The following is a 19,243-nucleotide window of genomic DNA, read 5'->3' on the forward strand; positions in this document are numbered from 1 at the left end:
GAGGGGAGAAAAAAAAATCTTTTTATTTCTAATTTTTTTATAGAGAAAAAAAAAACTTCATAAATAATAAATCCCACCGCCGTTCTTCACCCTTTCCCGTTTCCATCTCGCTCACTCCATCGATCGATCTGCTTCGTAGCGGTAGGGTTTCGCGGCGTCGACTCCGATCCCGTCGCCGCGCGGATGGCTGCTCGGGCCTTCACTTCGCTGCTGCTCGCTCTCCTCCTCCTCCTCCTCCTCGCGGCCTCTGCCTCTGCCGATGGTGGCCGCCGCGGCCTCCACGCCTACGTTCCGTCCAGGAAGCGCGCGGTCCGCGGCGCGACTGGGGTGGACTGCCGCGCGATGGCGTCGAGGGCCGAGTGCCTCGGGAAGTCGGAGTGGTGCCGGTGGTGCCGCAGCGACGCCCTCGACGACATGTGCTTCGTATCCGCCGAGGCCTGGCGCCTCCCCGGCCAGATCTTCTCCTGCGAGGCCCCCAGTTCCTGATGATCCGCTTCATCCTTCCATTTCAATCTCCACCTACGGTACTCCGATCGATCTGCCTTATCGTTGAGTATAAATCGAATCTTTGTTGTGTAAAATTTCTTCGTTCATCAAAAGATCGCCGCTTGAGTGTTTGTTGATCTTGCGGATGTCAGTGTGGGCATGATCAATGCTGGATCTGGTATTGCAAATGCAAGATTTGAGTTGATTAGAGTGTGAAGCAACCTAGTTTTCTCGATTGGAGCGCATACATTCGGACATCACGATGTTCGCACATAGAAATCGAAAAATAAACAAATAAATCCATTGTTCTAGAAAGGGGTTCCAAGAAGTTTAACTGTTTTTAATTGTTTTTTATCTTTGATTTGGGGAAATTGTTTCCACATTTTTGTTTCTGGTTTACATATATCAAACGAAGGCACGAAATATTTATTATCCATCACACACACAAATATTTTTCGCGTGGAATAAACTTGATTTTTCTATGAGAAAAATATTGTAATTTTTTTTTAAAAAATAGATATGCATTTTTAAATAAATAGATATAACAATGGTGGAAATACGTGGCAATGGATGATTTGTTTGTCTAATCTATTTTTAGATAAATTATTACTAGTTATTAGTGTCATTAGTATAGGTATTTGAAGGTACAACTTAAGATAGAAACATTTTTTTATGCTCCGGCCTTAATTCACACACTTGGGTTGTGCCTGACATGTGACCCAGTATCTCAGTCACCTTAATCTAAGTGTTGGGTTGGTCCGACATGTGACTTGTTATTTCAGTCATTTTGCACGATATCCTAATAAATAATCCCGTTTATTTCCACTCCGATAGAGAAATAATACTTTTAGTTTAGACTTTTATATTAAAAAAATATAAAAGTAATTATGTAAATAGTTAAAAAAAAAATATGAGAAAATGAGAATAAATTTTTTCTGACACCAGGATTTAAGAGAAAATTAAGTTTGTATGAAAAAATAGTTTGTTGATGGTGAATTGATTTATAAAGCAATTTACAAAATTATTTTATCAAAAAAAAATTTAAGAGAAAAAAATCCGAATATGTTTCAAATCTTTAATTTGTAAATTAATAGATCATTTTTAAAATTTATTTATTCATAAGGATTTTAAATTTTAATGGTAAAATGTTAAACTCTGGCACGTATGCGCCCATTTATTTACTTCAGACACCAGCGTTCCTCACCGGAACATAAACACGTTCCTCGCCTTCGGCACTGCTCCTCAAACCCTAAAACCCCTTGTCGTAATAGAGCTGCTACAGCCGGACCCCTACCGGAGATGCCCGGGCGGCTGTCGGATCCGGGAGCAGACGCAATAGTGCCGATATCGCTGGAGTCCCGACAGCCGGTTGTGCTGTCCCTACGTCACGGTGTTTCCGCCCCGGTATTCCGCGTCTACATTTCTTGGTCCCGTGGCAGTCTTCTCCATGTAGCCTGTCTCCGCCCGCCTTCTCTGGAACCTGACGGCGCTGGAGACGATGAGGAGGAAGGTGGGAAAGTGGTGGAGGTGAGGCTTGGAACGGGCGATGGCGGAATCAGTGAGGCTCAGATGCGAAGGATCGCGTACGGTTCCGTCCCTCCCTTTGTGGAGCTCCAGAGCTGGAAGAATTCGCTCGCTGCTCTGTCCATGATGTCATCCTCTTCGTTCCGCACGGAAAAGTAAGCGTTTTCCTGAAAGTAATTCTTCTTAATCGAGTAGACTTATAGCGGTCAGATTGTCTGGTGCAAGTATAGAAGCCTGAACTAAATTAGTGTTCTTTGTGTTGTTCATATTAAGGTAATTGCTCAAGTTTCACGCAAAATTTAGCTATTTGATTCTGCATTATTCAAAAGCTTATAATGTCTAATGCAACACTACTTTTTATCTAAAGTCGATTACTTTGTTAAATTGGAGGTGCATCTTTTTGACTTAAACTTTCAATCATAAAAAAGTATATGATGTTGCCTGGAGAATTTATTTGCTTCTAGACTACGGATACGCCATAAGAGAAGAAAGGAATGGAGAAGTAAGTGATTAAGATAGAATAAGAGAAGTGAATGATCTGGATTTATTTCACTATTGATGGAAATTAGTAAAGTAACACTTACCTGATGGAAATTAGCAAGGGGTATTGCTTTTTTGAAGTGTTAAGGCCATCACACAGTGTGGAATAAGTTTCACAAGGACTTTGTTATTTGAGCAAGGAAGATATAGTTTTCTTGTCTTGTTTTCTTTTGGTACCTACATGAGTTGGAATGCTATGGAAGATAAGTTTTTTGTCATGTTCTTAATGTTTAACTCAGGTGGCAGTATATTTTAGAGTACAGTAGAAAAGTAAATGAGCTTCTCAAAACTCATCAGATTCCTCCCGACAATGTGATCGAGGATCCAAGGATAATTGTGAAGGTGATTTGCTATTGCTATTTCTTAGCCTCATCCTCATCTGTTTTTGACTGATAACCTGACAGAATATTCCGGATAGTCTGTCTCCCCATTAACTACTCTACATTCTAGTGAGTTCACTAGATGGAAGTTGTTTCCTTTCAGCTTCTTAAGGAGACCTCCAGTTTGAGAGCTGCTTGGGAACTGATGGAGATATTTTTTATTGATAAACAATCATTATCATGGCTTCCAGAGCGCCTTGTGGATTGGTTAGAGGTAGATAGACTTCTTTCACCACTCTTCTGTCTTGTGAATCTAACATTATTTGTAACACTTCTCGCTTTTCTTTACCTAGGAGTATGATAGCCTTGTGACCAGGACTGACCTCACAGTTTATTCAAAGCTAGTGGCTATGCAAAAGAAACTTGTTGATTTCAAGGTTTGATTTGTGAAAATAGTTTCACCCTTAATTTCAATGATTCTGCACTTATATTATAAACATATTTGAATGATTTGATATGCATTTTTTTAGACGTATGGTTGGAATTTGTTTCCATTGATGATTAAACATGTAACCATATTAAGATATAAATAAAATTTGTATGGTTCATGTTGAACAAAATTTGCATCTGAATATCATTATTTTTAAAAATTTATGATTTATAATTTTTATAGTTGTATTCAGGATTTTGCTTGAAGAAGTCAGCATGTCATATTGTAATTGATTTTAATATGAGAAGTTGGTTTGCGATGTACCAAGGTCCTAAACTGAGTTTATTTTACAGGGAAGAGAATGGACTAGGTGGAAGCCTTGTTTGCCTAGTTTCTATGATTTAGATCAGATTTATCAGGAGTTGACAAGATTTTGAACTCTGTCTGTGTACATAATGATCTTCTTACAGCAATAATATTGAGCGTTTAAGCTAGCTTAATCAAACCTTTGTTTATCTCTTACCTTATTTCAATAAGATCAAGGTGCTTATTGAAGCAATGCCCAAGATCCTGAATCCTCTGTGTCTAAGAGGAGCTATTCTCACCCTTGGTATCTGGTACTGTGCCCCTAATATAAACTTAAAACTGTATTACTGCATGCATCTGTAGAATAAAGAGATATGGCCTATTTCAGACCTTAACTAATTTTTATATTGAGGGATCTAATTTATCTGCATCACCCTTCTTTTGCTTTGATAGTTTCATCACCTCATCATCATGGCATTAATTAGTTCATTATTCTAGAAAATTTTGTGCTCTCATTGTTCTTCTGAAATAAACTTTATAATTTATTGCTGAATTGTCTTTCTGTGTGTTCCCATTATCTGTATAGCTCACAGCAGTTTTTTGCACACGGTTTTTATTTCCACGATTAACATGCACCTGCGCCATTCAGTCTTCATTTGTGGTGTATTATTTTGAACATAATGTACTGTAATTCCTCACCCATATGATTCTTATGTTAACTTTAGGATGCTATTTTAAAGTTATGTTTCACCCATATATTGTTTCAATGCTACTCAGGTTATTGAAGATAACCCTGATTATTGGGAAGCAGTGTCATCAGCCCTTGCAGTTGGTTGGCTTGATACTGTGGTAAATTTCTAAAGTCTCACTGCAATTGTTTTTGTCGTTTAGGGATATCATTGCATGCCATTGAATTGCTTAATCGTGTAGAGAGGTAACTTTCTTGTTTTGCAGGCAAAATTACTGAGACTGCATGGCTCTTACCAATTGGATCAGCTTGATGACCGTGAGGTTGGTGAACATCCCATCAAAAAAATTTAATATTCCTTTTAATGTGAACCTTTTCTCCTAAAATATTATGTTAGTCCTTGTATTTTGTTCTACTTGGAATTGACTTTTTATGCACAGTATTTGGTGAGCAAAATCTGTTTGCCAAGGCTGTGGATAATCTGTTAGATAGCTCCATTAGTCTGCTTTCATGGACCATTGTTGTAAACTGTACAGGAGCACCAAAAGATCAAGGGGATTAGGCATTCTCATTTTTTGAAAAAGAAACACTGCCACATTGTTCTAAGAATGTTATTCTATCTTATTATTGCCATGCAATAAGATGATGATGTTGTAATTTTTTATGTTGTCTTTCACCAATTTAATATAGGAACTTTTACATAATTATGCTCATTTGATATCATTTTGAGATATCAAGGTATCATTTGTGACTTTTCTGATGACCAGACTGAAAATGGGTTAGTAGAGGCTGTTGCTGTTCTCATCTTAACAATGCCACGCTTGTGCCCTGACTTATCTTCTGAAAAGATAGGTCAATGCTATGATACTAAACCAGATTTTATCAAGGTATGGGAGTTAGTTTTGTCTATTAGTTTGCCTTATTTTAAGAACTTTTAATTCAATTTCAGTGCAGGCTTGGGAAAAATGGCGCGGCCAGGTCAGTAAACTAGAACGGAGTGCATATTGGGTACAGTGTAGCCATCATCAAACTCGGGAAGGCCTCCAGAAGTTGTTAAAGATTTTGCTGGGCAACATAAGCAATCTTACATCTGCAACTTGTCACTGGATGGAGCTTCTTATCTCTCATTTACTTTATACAAGACCATTCATAATGGTCAGCTCATATTCTATCTATCTATCTATCTATCTATCTACCTATATAAAAAAAAAGGACAGCCCGGTGCATGAAGCTCCCGCCATGCGGGGTCCCGGGGAAGGATCCATTGTACGCAGTCTTACCTTGCTTTTTGCAAGGGGTTGTTTCCAGGATTCGAACCCGTGACCTTTTAGTCACATGACAACAATTTTATCGTTACGCTAAGGCTCCCCTTATATATATATATTTCTGATGCTTTGTCCTTTTTTCACCTGCTTTGATTTAGTTTTCATTCCAAAAATGAATGTTACAAATCAGCATGGACAACTTTTTGATGCTAGTTTAGCTAGGCTGCATTTTAACTTCTCATGTCAGTGGAGTTGTAAAGTTCTTTGTCGTCATATATTCAGTTGGACACATTTTTTGAACTTGCCATTTTTGTTTAGGTTTAATGATAGTAAAGATAGTCACTAGTTTGCAAGATGTTAATGACCATGTAATCAAAATCTTTAATCACATTTGCAAGCTCTAAGTATAAACTCAATTGTTGTTTATTGTTTGGCTAGTGGAAAATGTCTAGCAGGCGACTAGTCAGTTGATGAACCTCATGGAAATCTCTTTGTTGCTTGTCTATTCATATGTTGTGATTTTTCTTTCAAGCCCCTACTGTTTTATCTGGACATCCTGGGAATTTATTTACATTGCTCAGGGTTTAGAAGGGCTGAACAACTTGGCTCAAAAATGTCAGCAGTTGAAGCCTACTGCTGAGTATAATGGTCTTATGAGTCTTCTGATGGGTATCCTTCAAGAGAGCCCCGAGGTGAAGTTAATTCTTGGAACCTTCTTTTTTAATTTGCAACATGAACAAATTACAATTATTTCTCCTTTTTCTTGTCCTTGAAGGCTGTGTTAGCAGAATGCTCCAGAACATATGGTCCTTGGTAAGCTGCATTAGATTTGAAAGATGCTGGAGTGTTTTTCTTTCACATATTCTTCTTGACAGCTAAATTGAAGATGCTTATTTTTATAAATGAAACATGAATCTCTTGACAGGATGGTTGCCCATGGAACAGAGTTGTTGGCAGCTGGCAGTGATTATGCTGACATACAATTGCATGAAGAGAGATACAACCTGGGAAGTATCAGCATTGAGGAACTCCATTGGCTTGTATATGCCCAAGTCCTTTCGTCTCATCCCTTGACTTGGCAAGTGAGTTCAGAATTTCTTTCCATTTTGAGACGATCCCAGCTGTTCACCCACTTGATTTAGTATAACAATGATTAAGGGTGTAACGATGATAACTATAAGGGTAATTATATTTACACTTTTAATTTATATTAAATGAGGTTAAGTAAGCCATATGATGAACTGAAATGGTGATTATTATTTTTATTATATTGTTGTTGAAAAAAATGAGGTTGCATGCAATAGGAATGTACATATGATTTCCCCTAAAGTAAAATGCTTCTTCAGAAATAAGATGGAAATAGGTAGTGCAATCCTAAAGTTTGTTTGTAGTTCATAGAGTTAAGAATACTCTTCTTTTTAGCAGCTTATAAAGATCATGAACATTTTATATTAAGTGCATCAGTTACAAATTTATCTATGGTCATTATCTGAGCTGGAAATTTGTGAAGCCAGATTTAAGTCCTTTTATGACATCTGAAAGAGATGAAGGTATCAAATCTCTGTGGTTTTATTAGCTTGCTTTGAATCTAAAGCTGTGTCACATATTTAAGTTTTCCTCATTTTGAATTTCACTTCTGAATGATGCACTGAAAGAAGAGGTACTCACATGATGTCATCCTACCATTTTGTTTCCGGGCATTGACCAATCAGTTAGCACCAAAATGACTAGTTTCATGCTACCATGGCTTGGAAAACAGAGGCAAACTATAAATCATTGCTACCAAATTATTGATACGGACCCACTTGTTTTGATCCTGTATAATTAGAATAATATCATACGTTGCAATGGTACCTTTCTAAATGCAATATTGTCCTTGGTCTGATAACCAGCTTGGCTATGTGATTTGTCTTATTTGTCTGTTTATATTCCATGATCAACAATCTTTTTATGCAGATTGTTATTGTTCTTGCCAGTAGCTTTAACTTCTTTTGTTTAACATGTTAGTCTCCGTTACCTTGAGTCTTTCTATGGCAGATTGCATCCACATATCTAGCACAATGCCCAAAGCAAGGATTAGGGCTGTTAGAGTTTTTATTGTATAAGCAGCCTCTTCAGCACCATCAAGGGATTTTTAAAGTAATTATTCTCTCCTATGTTTTATTTCTTTTCTAATGCTTAGAATTAATAGTTTTAGTTTTATATTTATTTATTCATTGTTATGCTTGGGTCTTTTGTTGATTGTGACATAAAAGAGTAAATTATATTGCTGGTAATTCAGTGACAAGAAAGAGTAAGTCGTAGCCTTATAGTCGCTGGAGTTATGAAGCAAAATATAGAGCCTTGACAAGCACTGCTTATGAGATGTGAATGGAGACTTCTACAGATGATCTAACATTTACAAGTTAACCAGTAGACATGCATTGTTAAAATTTAATTTCTATTTATGTTGCAATGTAATCCATTGTTCCTTGAATGTATTAAAGAAATTGGGTTCATTAGGGATGCTATGTCTTGAAGATCAGCACATCATGCTTCTTTGGATGAACAGATTAGAAGTCTTCGCTAAACCTCTTAGTTGAACTCAGTTTTTTTACTTTGTAGGCCAAATTGAGCATGATTGAAATCTATATTTCAGTTTTAGTTAAGATTGTTCCAATATATAGTTTTAATTCCTATATCACTCTAATATTTCCTCTCAATTTTTCTCGTGACTCTAATGAACTGTTTGTACTTCTGACCAGAATCTTGATCTGAGTCGTTCCTATGATCTTGATAACATCAGTGCGAGTATTATGAAGGTACTTGTAGCCTTTGACTGTATTGACGCTTTATGTCATTGGGTTAACTGATATGGTATTCCATTTTATTAATTCCTCTTTTGCTTGAAAGATTGCTGGTATGCACCATTGGAAGCATGGGAGGAAAGGATTTGGAATTTACTGGCTTCAACTAGCCCGTGATGAAGTTCGTCTCAACAGAATTGCTCAACAGCTTTTTGAATTCATTGGGAGGTCACTGTCTGATGATAGCTTCCAGGTTTTCCTTGACTATATACACAAAATAGCATGTTTACCTATCAAATGACCTAATTGGGTAAATGATTTGACTTTCTTGCTAACAGCAATGGGAGGGATTAATCGAACTGCTAGGCACACGAGTAGGAAGTTCAGGAGGGCTGGAGTTTCTTCATAAGTATCACTTCTAATTTATACAACTATAGTAATCGTATTGTAGTCTATGCTTGATGATGACCAGTATTATAGATTACCTATTGAACAATTTCTATTTTCTCTTTTAAAAATCTTTTTGCACAATAGATATCGGGACTTGAAGAGATTACTTAAGCAGGTGGAAGATGGAAGAGCAGTGAAGGCTGCTCGGCTTGCTGCTGAATCACTTGTACAGGTGCTTTTACATTATTATAATTTTTACAAATATGATTTTACATAACTCTGTTGAGGAACTACGGAAAGGTTATTGGCTTGATAATCATCACATTTTTGACATGTGATATAGAGAAACTTAAAATAAAAATGAATCGGCAAAATGTATTTTTTGGAATGACTATAACTGCAGTTTGTGACAGCTAAATGCTATAGCGGATATTGGATTATTTTTCCCTGCAATTTATTCCCTAGCTTAACTAAATTTTAGTGCCTAATTATATATGAATGAAAAAGTAACAGTGAGATTTGAATATTTCTTTTTTGTCAAGTGGAATATATTGCAATGTTGGATGTTGATTAATCATGTCTTCCCGAAAATTCATGTCTCAACTTAATATGCTACTTTTTTGCTGTTTAGCACCAATTCTCCCCACCAAATGCTAAATGAGACTCGTAGCACTACATTACAAATTGTAAAATCATTAAACCTCCAAAAATAGGATTTAAAAATGGATATCTTTTAACTTCCTACATACTAGCTCAGATGTCAAATCTGGAATATGGATTTCAGTATCTATCATATTCCACCCTTGGTATAAACATGGACACAGCAGCACTGTTATTCCAAGCAATATTGTGTACAGACGCTATCTTTTTGTCTATTCTAAGTAGATTTTGAGCAAATGTGAAATCATACAGCTTTAGTTTCACATGGTTGCAATGGTTAACTGTCCATTCTAAGTATTCTAGTTGTGTAATCGACATCTGATTAAACATATTATATGGTTGCTCATCATTGTCACGACAGTGGACTGGAAATTTACTGCTTTAACTTCTTATTCACCATGTTCACTTTACTCTTGTGCAGCTGATGAAAAGTCCATCCACTCCGCAACAATTCTGGCTTCCCCTTTTGTACGATTCGGTATGTCCATGTCCATAAACCTGCTACGCAATCACTAATAGTTATCGTATTAGACTAGACTATTGCAAGTATTATGACTTGTCAATCAGAATGTTTTATATTCCTTTTGAATTTGGAATCATGTTTGACATATTGGTCGGTATGGTATTAAACATTGCGATGTAGGATTATCGAAAACAGTGTTTCCACGTGAACTCTATCAGGGAAATGTATTTATAGAAATATAAATGTTAAAATGACAACCTTTTATGCAAACCATTTAATGTAGGTTACAAACTCAGAATACTTATTTAAACTGATTCGAGATTGTGAGAGGACCATCTTTGATGGCAGTTCGCCCATGTTCCAAATGCAGATTTGAATGAATCAATCAATTGATTTCTGATTGAAATGCAGGTTTGCCTGTTAAACTGGAAGGCCCAACCACTGTTGAGGGTCTCAGAAACGAATCTGTTGCTGAATAAGTTGCAAGATCTCTCCATGGCAAAGATGTGCCCTGGTTTTGTCGATTCCAACTTGCCGTCTCATGCTCTTAGTTCTGTCAGATTAGCCCTGGCCAAGAATCTCGGGCGTGCTATTCTTGAAGAATGCTGATGCTTTTCGACGCACCACAACAAGGTGAGATGTTTGCATTCCTGCCGAGTGCGAGTTGCACCCCTCTTTTCAGAGATTTGCATCCTCACCGCATGCCATTTTGGATTATTTCTATTTTTTTTTTGAAGTTTTTGTTCGAATAATTAGTAAATCCAATCTAGTTGCTGAAATTGTTTTCTAACTAAATTCCTTTCATTGGCAGGAGGACAACTCATTGCAAAAGTTTCAACGGTGCCAAATTAGTGATCATTTGAAGCTCGTGCGTCTATCTACGACGGCTTTGTTCTTAAGCAATGTCAAGTATGGTTTGTTCAATGCAATCATTAATTAGCTTGACCAAATTTGATTTGGAAAATTAATTTAAAAGTCAGAAGGTAGACCAACCAGTTCTGGATAATCTGAAAAGGCGCCGCATTCGATTATATTTATTATGATTCTTAATTAAACAAAAAACATGTCTAGGTACTTTGGCATGCGAAGCTGGAGCATCTTCCGGTCGGTTTGCCATTAGGCTGTTTGCCCATCCGTCCCCATCAGTGGAACAGGAGTAAACGTGATATCGTCCTCTCCGGATGTGGAACACGAGTAAACGTGATATCGTCCTCTCCGGATGTAAGTTATCATGTTATCATTACGTAATTTACCAGCCGTCTCCCAGCCATCTTCGATCATAATTCAAATTATAATTTAGATAGTAAGATGAATTCAGGGGAGATTTACCAGCAATCTTTGATCGTCTATCTCGATTCAAACTGCAGCCTAGATCGGAAGATGAATTTAGGGGAGATTTATCAACAGTTTTCGATCGTCTATCTCGATTCAAACTATAATTTAGATAGAAACTATAATTTAGATAGAAAGATGAATTCAGAAAAGATTATAGTTAATTTTGATCAGATTTTGATTATGATCTAACATGCAAATTATGAAAAGGATCATCAGGAATTACATAACAGAAGATTTAAATTCTGAGACTGAGCAAATTATTTTTTACAAGTAAACGGGACATTCTTTTATTTTATTTCATTATTTCCGGTCTTTCACAATCTCTTATTAAATGGATTCATAAAAGCCTGGATCATTTTGAACAAATATCTAGTTCGAGTTGGCATTCAAATTGACTAATCTTTTTGATGGTTTATGTCAACTTGCCTGTCTTTCCAACTAATGACAAGGATCAGTGAAATTTTCTTCATATTTTTCTCATAACATTTATAAGTAATTATTATGACGTGTCGACCGAGTCACCCGGTAGCAAGAAATATATGTGGGACCCACATCTGCTGCTGCATGTCCGTGGATTTTTCGCTGGTTGTACAGTTCCCTGTTTTGGTCGAGACAGGCGTTTTAGTTAGTGCGGTCGCTCTCCCCTCGTCCAAAATACTCCGGTTGTACCTGACGCACCACAACGGACTGCAAACGAGGGATCCAATCCATCGCTTCCGTGTTGTGGGTTCCACGAGTTTATCGTATCTCTAACGTGGGTCGATTCTTGGGGTTGGCCCGTAGAAAAGCATTGCCGATCGCTGCCGCAGCCGCTTTTGCGTCACGTGATGCGCAGGCGCCAATCGAGAAAACAATGTCTATATATGCGCAGCGAAAGGAGCCTTCTCGAGAAGAGGGAAAGGTCGAACTGTGAGAACGAAAGAGAGAGGAGACAAACGAATGAGTGGAATGGACGAGCGGATCCTCGAGCACGAGAGGCTCCAAATGGAACAGATAAGGCAGCTCGATATGGAGGAGCTCCGGGTCGAGGAGGTCGATGGCAACTCCTCCGATGACGACGATGACCCCCGCTTAATCAGGTTGGGTTTGATTTTCGGCTTGCAACCTCGATCTGGGGTTTCGATGATGGTTACGGGTGCATGATGCAAAATGTTGTCGGGATTAGGGATTTCCTCGCTTCTTGAGTTATTGCTGTTCGAATCGCGGCTCACGTGAACCGGAGAAAAGCAACCCTAATTTGATTGCTATGGACAACTTTTTCGAGTTATTTTTGAATTTAAATTGTTATGAGTAAGAGAAGCTTTACCCGCGACTACGACAAAGTTTTGTGGGTCGTAGGATGTTCTGGATACCAGATTTTACGAATTTCAGCGAAGTTAAACCTCGATTGGCAAAGGCGAACTTATTCAACTAACATCTGTAGTGACTAAACTATAACATTTGACTCGCTTTTCCTGCTTATTTAAGCTCTTTCGTGCTTCAGATAGTCAAAATATACGACTTTGGCCTTCATTTGCCTTTCCAGTTATATTCTCTAGTTTCTGATACTTGTCTGCGTTGAATAAGCATGGAAGTTTATTCTTTTTTGTTCATACGATGGACAAGTGGTCAAAAATCAATTGAATAAATCATCTGTCCAGTCCGACATGAGGCTGTCAGCTGATATATCAAACAGTCATCTAACGATGTGGTCTTTGCTTTTGGTTTGGTGTCAGTGGTGGCGGAGGCGCTAGTTCGCTTGGTGGATTCACCTACAATACATGTTTGGCTTCATTGCATTCATATCTTGGCGGTAATATATTCTTTACTGATTTTCCTTACAAATTGTCTCTGGGCTTTACTAGTTTAAAGCTTCTTTTGTCCTTATCTGTGACAGAGGTTGACAGTACTCATGCTCGACTATCATTTTTGGACGGTGGCACAGTCTTGAACCTTCCAATGTTCTATACTGAAGGTGGGTACAGTTACTAATAGAATTATAGTTTTGCTGGAATCCTTCACCATCCTAAAATTGCCTGCTTAAGATTTGTTTCTTGTTTGTTTGTTTTGTTTCCAAGTTGAAGTTGAAAGTTATTGCCATTGTTTCTGTCTTACATTTAAGTACTTGCTTTGTCAACTCCACTTTTCTTAAAAAAATGCCTCACTCTTCTTTGTTATTTGTTATTCTTTCTCCATTTCACTTCTTAATTGAAGTCTAAAAATTGACCAAGCAGTCAATGCATCTGTTGATCAACTGATTCCGGCCAATCTCTAGAGTATAGTTGATTAACTGATTGAGTTCAGATTACCTGTGAAAAAATGCCGGTGTGGATCTGGTAATAGTGTACTGGAAAATTTAAAGCCATGGAGAATAATCATTTTATTCCCAAATCTTCTCTTTGAATTTAGTTCACAGATCAGAATTGGAAGCACTATGTAACAACTTGGCAGAATTTCGTAGAAAGTGCCAAGTTAATCTTTTATTCTGTAATTCTTGCTTCATCATTTGTGAGAGAAAAATTGTGAAAATTTGGTCTAAGTATTATCTTGTTGGCAAGTTAATTCTTTCAAAATATAGAATTTTCCATGCTTGACACTACATGACTGGCAATAGAACACTGTGTGCTAACAGGTTTTCAGAAATTAAAAATTTTACAGTTGTATTTTGCTCCCTGTCAATGTATTTGATGCCCTTTGATGATGGCAGCTCAAGAATGATTAGGCTGAAGTCTTTCTTAGAGTTCACTTTTTTCCTTTCTAAAATGTCCTTTTTGCTCTAGGTTGGACTTTTACTGAGCATAGAGTAAGTTATGCTATATTGAATTATATTTTAACAAAATTTTGATCCATCAGGAGTTGTTTTGTTTCCTGAAGCAACAATTCCTCTTAGAGTCCTTGAACGGCGATTTATAGCTTCTGTGGAAAGGGCTCTTACACAATCTAATGCACCATGCACAATAGGTGTGGTATGTTAATTCCTCTTTTCCCCCTTTTTTACTTATACTGTTCTCTCAGGCATTGAGTAATGGGTATGTAGCACTTGTTTTCAGGTTAGAGTTCATGTGCATCCAGAAGATGGGAAACTTGTCTTTGCTTCAACTGGCACTACAGCCGAGGTGCATATTTAATTATGGCTGCAAATACAATGTATTCTCACATTTCCTTCTGGACTATTTATGCAACACTACATTTTTCCAGCTAATTTTAATATCCAGATTCATTTATGCCTTGAGAACATATCTGATGATTGGGTCAAACACTCATTGGGAAAAAAAACAGAATGCAACTTAAGCCCAATTATTTGATCTCAATGTATAACAACTTAAACGAGCTGTAAATATTGGTTTGATTCTTGATTAGTTTTTGGAATTACCCCTATGAGGCCAAATCACCAACTCATGGGAACATTCTGTATTTGATGGATCTAGGGATATACCCATATTTTAAACTAGTTTTGTTATTTTTAGTTATTTAAACTGGTTGAAGGTTGCTTATCTTGAGAAAGATGTCTGTTAAGGCTATTCATCTGAATTAGATTTGTTTCGAGTCACTGCTTCATCCCTGTTTGGTTGAAAATTATGATTGTGTTAAGAAGTTTGGAAGAGGCGGGAATATAGTACATGAAGGAGTTTGACTGCAGAAGGGAAGACGAGAGAGATTGATCTTCAGGAAAATTTCCTTTCTTCTCTATTGTTTGAATAATTTATGGTTACTTCTTGGGTATTTCCTAGCACGATGATAATTTTTAGCATACTAGTGATATGTGGCCCACATCGATATATTTCCTTGAACATGATGGATTGGTTTGAGTAATTATGTATTGAACCTTTGAGGATGCTTTACATGCATGTGCATCATGGGTACCCAACTTTATGGTTATTTAAAATCTAATCACTGAAGAGGTCAAATTTCTTATATCTCTCCATAATAAAATTTGTTTAAACTCATTAATGTTGAACTATGTCAGGTTGTCTAACAGTTAGTGCCAAATGTTTTTGCTTGCAATCTAGGTCATATGAATCCTTTTCCCCTAGTTTGTTGAATAACATATTCATGTTGGCGCTTGAAGTTAGAACTTCAAAGGTAATGTCGCAGTTTGCCTGCAAACTTTTAGTTTGCCTTGCTGCTCCTCTTAGATCTTAATTGGCAGTTTTAAATTTTATAATTGTCCCTTTCCATTTCATTCTAAATTAAATATCAAGTGTCGTTCATATTTTACTTAATTGATTAGTCCCTTTGGTTAAATTTGATTTGTTCCCGGAATACCTCTGCATTGAAGTTGCCCACAATTTAATAATATCACATACACTGTTTATATGATTTTCTAGATAAGACAATACCGCAGATTAGACAATGGTTCATTGAATGTAGTTGCTCGTGGTCAACAACGTTTTCGGTTGAGGCGACAATGGATAGATGATGATGGAGCAGTGAGTTTCAGTTACATTCATTGCAATTTAGCTGTGGTTTATAGATGACTGATGTTAGATTATTCCTTTGGCAGGCATGTGGAGAGGTCCAAATTGTTGAGGAAGATGCTCCTCTTAGAACACCAAATGTAGCATTTGCCCAAGTAGCTTCAATTAGTAACTTTCATAGAAGCAGTTTTACATGTGTTACACCTTCACGTATCTCTCCTGCCAAACGCCAAGGATTTGATGGGGTAGAAAACAGCTGGGACTGTGGATCTTATGGAAGCATCACTAGTGATCATTCAACTGACATGAAATTATTGGTTTCTACAAGTGATTCTGGTGATTCTTTAGGTCTTTATGACAGATTTGATGAACCATCGAGTGATGAGGAGTTCATGCATGGGCAAGATAGAAAGATGAAGAAATCCCTTTCAAAAATATTGGGTGGACTAGCCAAATCTCGGAAATTTGGATCTGAGCATTCTCCAGAAAAGATATCTGATGATTGTGAAAAATGGGAAACAAACTTGGTAGTCAACAAATCAAAATGGCAATCTCCTGCCCCATTATCCTTTCTACCTTTCTGGATTTACCAAATGTACGACTCATATTCTCTTGCTCATAGAGCGGCAGGTAAATATATGGTCACAATTAGAATAATATGCACTATACAGCATGAAAAGATTAAATTCGTTACTGATTTTAGCCTGGATATTGTGGTACTTTTTCCCATTTATTTGATTGTGTTTCTTTCATACTATTTTATGATTCTCTTCAGATGCCATATGGCATGAATTTTGCTGAGAAGTGAGTATTGTCTTACACGTTAGTATGGTACCTGAGTTGGCGCATCTGTTCTAGTTTAGTGTTTATACATGATGAACTACAATCCTATATATTCAAGGAACCTTGCTAGCATTTTGCAGTCCTGCCATGATAATTTAGACAGTTTTTTTTAATAAAATATCTCAAAAATATCTTGTCAAGTTTCTCTCTTTCATGTTGATTCTTTGTATAAATATAAGGCTTGTTAGCACAATACGTGAAGTTGGGTTTGGTGAAGGTTAATGCCTTATGCTTTCTTTTTCTTCTCTTATACTTCAAAGAATTGGGGTCATTGGATCTCTATATATAAGGTTTGTTTCAAGGTTTGAAATTTTGTTCCGAGCTGGTCCGGGCCTCCGGATGAAATGAAATTGTATTGGTACCTTGTCTTCAGAGTCTACACATGGTGTCGGCCAGCAAAGAGGAAGAGGGAACAATGAAAGAGGAATAAAAGGAAAGAAGTGTATCTGGAATTCAAACCTTTTATCCTCATGAACAAGTGGACTCAAGTGAGGTTGCTGAGCTATGAGATGGAGATTGAGCCTTGTGCCTTTGTGGATGGGCAGAACAGTGTAGGTGGGCAGTGTTGAGGCAGAGGAGATGGGAGGGAGGTGCTGCTAAGGTAAAGATTGACAATGATTGACAGAGACAATTAAGGCAGAGGATGACAGAGATTGGCAGTGAGATTTGAGGTGGAGATTGATAGAGATTAGCAGTGAGAGGTTGAGGAGGTGGCACCTGCAACGGTGTTTGTTGGAAGTTATTTGCTAGGTCTTGGCTACATACTGAGAATTTTGTGAGTTTCAAGGCTTGTTATGTTCCGGTTGGCAGGCTGACTGAAAAGCTTCATTCATGCATACTGGCTAGAAACGAAATTAAAAACCTGATTTTTTTTTAATAATACGAATAGTGTGTTTATAGAGAGCAAGAGAATATTCCATGACAACTTTGTTACTTCTTTTTTGAATGATTGGGCTATTTCATCAATCTGAAGTGTTTGATTGATGTAGGTAAGTTATAATTTTGTGCCAAGATTCAAAAGTTCAGGATTGAATAGAAATGAATTAAGGTTGTCAAGTTGATTTTTGACTTTTTCCTGAACTACTATGTTCTTTATTTGTTTGTTGATATAATCCTTCATATTTGAACTAGGTTCTCATCGGAATACTTGAATATCACTGCTAATATATTCACGATACTTTTTTATTTGTGCTTGTATTTATGGATGAGATTTTTTTGTACTCTGTGCATTGATCCTCCTTTCCAAATTAAAATACAATTTAGAAGAAAGATTAGTCTGATTAATAGAGCTGTATTGTTGTTCAATACAGTTATCTCAATGTATTGTGTTGGTGATGGGCTCTCTACTGTAGTGTTCCACCCTCGATGCAAGCATCTTTGTGCTTCTCTAAGGTGATTTTGCATGTGGTGCAGATCTTTGGGGAAAGGTAATTGGGAAACCAAGCTTGGATGAGTATGCAAGAAAACCAGATGTTCTGTCATTTTATATTGCCAGCAAACTTCCCATGTCAGAAGCTACAAGGCAGGAGCTGCTAGAGATTGATGGAATTTCCTATAGGTTACAAAGAGAAATCGAATTACTTAATGGGTTTAACCTTATACGTTGCAAGATATGTCAGGTAAGCTAAGTGTAGATTTTCAGTATCTTCTTCAGACCTTCAATACTATATTTGATGATTTTCATTCTGTGGCAGACATTAATTGCCAAGCGGAGTGACATGTTGGTAATGTCCAGTGATGGTCCTCTCAATGCTTATGTGAATCCACATGGATATATTCATGAAACCATAACTGTTTACAATGCCAGTGGACTTGCAATCCGTGGTCCACCTGTAAAAGAGCACAGCTGGTTTCCAGGGTATGAAAATATTACTCTGCTAAGCCTACTCTTTTGATCATGAGATGGTTTTTATATTCTTATTATTGAATTATATTGTCCTAAAAACTGATCATCTTGATTCCTTCTTGGACAAGTTTCTTCTGTAATAAGTTATTCTGGTTATCTTGAATGCTGCGCACCCATTTAGCATGATTAGTCATTCCAAAGCAGTGGAAATATCTACACTACCATACATGTTTTCATATACACATATGAACAATCATTACATGCCTATTTGATGCAGGTATGCTTGGTCCATCGCAAACTGTGGTTCTTGCTCTTCAAATATTGGCTGGCAATTTACTGCTACAAAAAAGAATCTACTTCCGAAGTCATTTTGGGGAATTCGTAGCGCATCAGTTGTAGACGACACACCTAGAGGTGATAAAAGAAAGTGAACCATCCTAACTTTGGTATAGAATAAAAAAGTAGTGAAGTTTGGTAAACATGTTGCTTGGGTTCTTTCTCCGCTCACGACACTTGTACACAAGGACAAACCTATGTATGCCAAGCTCATCAAGTATTTGAGTTTGCAGTTTGCGCATGTTTGAGTTGTATTTTGTTGTTTTTATTATTATATTTCTTCTATTCTGTTCATTTCCTAGCTGATTGACCATGCAATTTGTCCATAATGATTTTTTTCCCTTATTGTTGATCCTAGTTTTCTGTTAGCGATCATGTTGAATCGTTTAAGATTTGGAATAGGGGTTGCAAAGCTGGACTAGTTGGTTTAATGAGAACTGCCTAAGAGTAAACTAATTGTTGAACTCCCAAGGCATGATCATGATCTTTTTTTGTGTATTTTACCTGTGTTTTAATGAATTTGATGGTTAAGTTATTTACTCTAGTGCAGTGATCCTTTGTATAGAGGAAATCAGACATCCAACGAGATATTTTTGCACCTATTTATAGTTAACTTCAAGATATATTA

The 19,243-nt window shown here is 37.1% G+C and overlaps 3 protein-coding genes across 4 annotated transcripts; all 3 read left to right on the top strand.

Annotated features, from left to right (window-relative positions):
- The first annotated feature begins 94 nt into the window (after positions 1–94).
- On the top strand, positions 95–623 carry LOC121979192. Its single transcript, XM_042531124.1, has one exon. It carries the CDS (start codon positions 184–186, stop codon positions 484–486), a length of 303 nt encoding a protein of 100 aa, XP_042387058.1. The 5' UTR covers positions 95–183; the 3' UTR covers positions 487–623.
- A 1,044-nt stretch (positions 624–1,667) lies between these two features.
- LOC121979190 (nuclear pore complex protein NUP85-like) lies at positions 1,668–11,018 on the top strand. Of its 2 annotated transcripts, XR_006111329.1 has the most exons (20): positions 1,668–2,165; positions 2,790–2,892; positions 3,034–3,144; positions 3,224–3,307; positions 4,384–4,455; positions 4,561–4,617; positions 5,062–5,181; positions 5,249–5,449; positions 6,141–6,251; positions 6,335–6,372; positions 6,485–6,641; positions 7,597–7,698; positions 8,304–8,360; positions 8,452–8,598; positions 8,684–8,754; positions 8,880–8,967; positions 9,817–9,873; positions 10,270–10,491; positions 10,670–10,767; positions 10,930–11,018. XR_006111329.1 is itself a non-coding variant. In XM_042531121.1 (19 exons), exons 1-18 carry the CDS (start codon positions 1,786–1,788, stop codon positions 10,465–10,467), a joined length of 2,154 nt encoding a protein of 717 aa, XP_042387055.1. In that variant the 5' UTR covers positions 1,668–1,785; the 3' UTR covers positions 10,468–10,491; positions 10,670–10,889. The 2 variants fall into 2 exon arrangements, 1 of the variants encoding a protein (XP_042387055.1); XM_042531121.1 differs by lacking the exon at positions 10,930–11,018 and having other exon boundaries at positions 10,670–10,889.
- A 1,037-nt stretch (positions 11,019–12,055) lies between these two features.
- On the top strand, positions 12,056–18,909 carry LOC121979193. The gene is made up of 10 exons (XM_042531125.1): positions 12,056–12,272; positions 12,909–12,985; positions 13,070–13,147; positions 14,026–14,138; positions 14,223–14,288; positions 15,501–15,602; positions 15,677–16,220; positions 17,847–18,052; positions 18,128–18,291; positions 18,557–18,909. Exons 1-10 carry the CDS (start codon positions 12,133–12,135, stop codon positions 18,708–18,710), a joined length of 1,644 nt encoding a protein of 547 aa, XP_042387059.1. The 5' UTR covers positions 12,056–12,132; the 3' UTR covers positions 18,711–18,909.
- The last annotated feature ends 334 nt before the right edge of the window (positions 18,910–19,243 follow it).

The sequence above is a fragment of the Zingiber officinale genome, chromosome 5A, assembly GCF_018446385.1.
Source record: "Zingiber officinale cultivar Zhangliang chromosome 5A, Zo_v1.1, whole genome shotgun sequence".
In the NCBI taxonomy this organism is placed as follows: Eukaryota; Viridiplantae; Streptophyta; class Magnoliopsida; order Zingiberales; family Zingiberaceae; genus Zingiber; species Zingiber officinale.

Coding starts and splice junctions, on each gene's coding strand:
- LOC121979192 (XM_042531124.1), top strand. CDS start 184: ATGGCTGCTCGGGCCTTCACTTCGCTGCTGCTCGCTCTCCTCCTCCTC.
- LOC121979190 (XM_042531121.1), top strand. CDS start 1,786: ATGCCCGGGCGGCTGTCGGATCCGGGAGCAGACGCAATAGTGCCGATA. Junction 3,308..4,383: donor AGAAACTTGTTGATTTCAAG/GTTTGATTTGTG, acceptor AATGCTACTCAG/GTTATTGAAGATAACCCTGA. Junction 6,642..7,596: donor CTCATCCCTTGACTTGGCAA/GTGAGTTCAGAA, acceptor TTTCTATGGCAG/ATTGCATCCACATATCTAGC.
- LOC121979193 (XM_042531125.1), top strand. CDS start 12,133: ATGAGTGGAATGGACGAGCGGATCCTCGAGCACGAGAGGCTCCAAATG. Junction 12,273..12,908: donor GATGACCCCCGCTTAATCAG/GTTGGGTTTGAT, acceptor GTTTGGTGTCAG/TGGTGGCGGAGGCGCTAGTT. Junction 15,603..15,676: donor GGATAGATGATGATGGAGCA/GTGAGTTTCAGT, acceptor TTCCTTTGGCAG/GCATGTGGAGAGGTCCAAAT.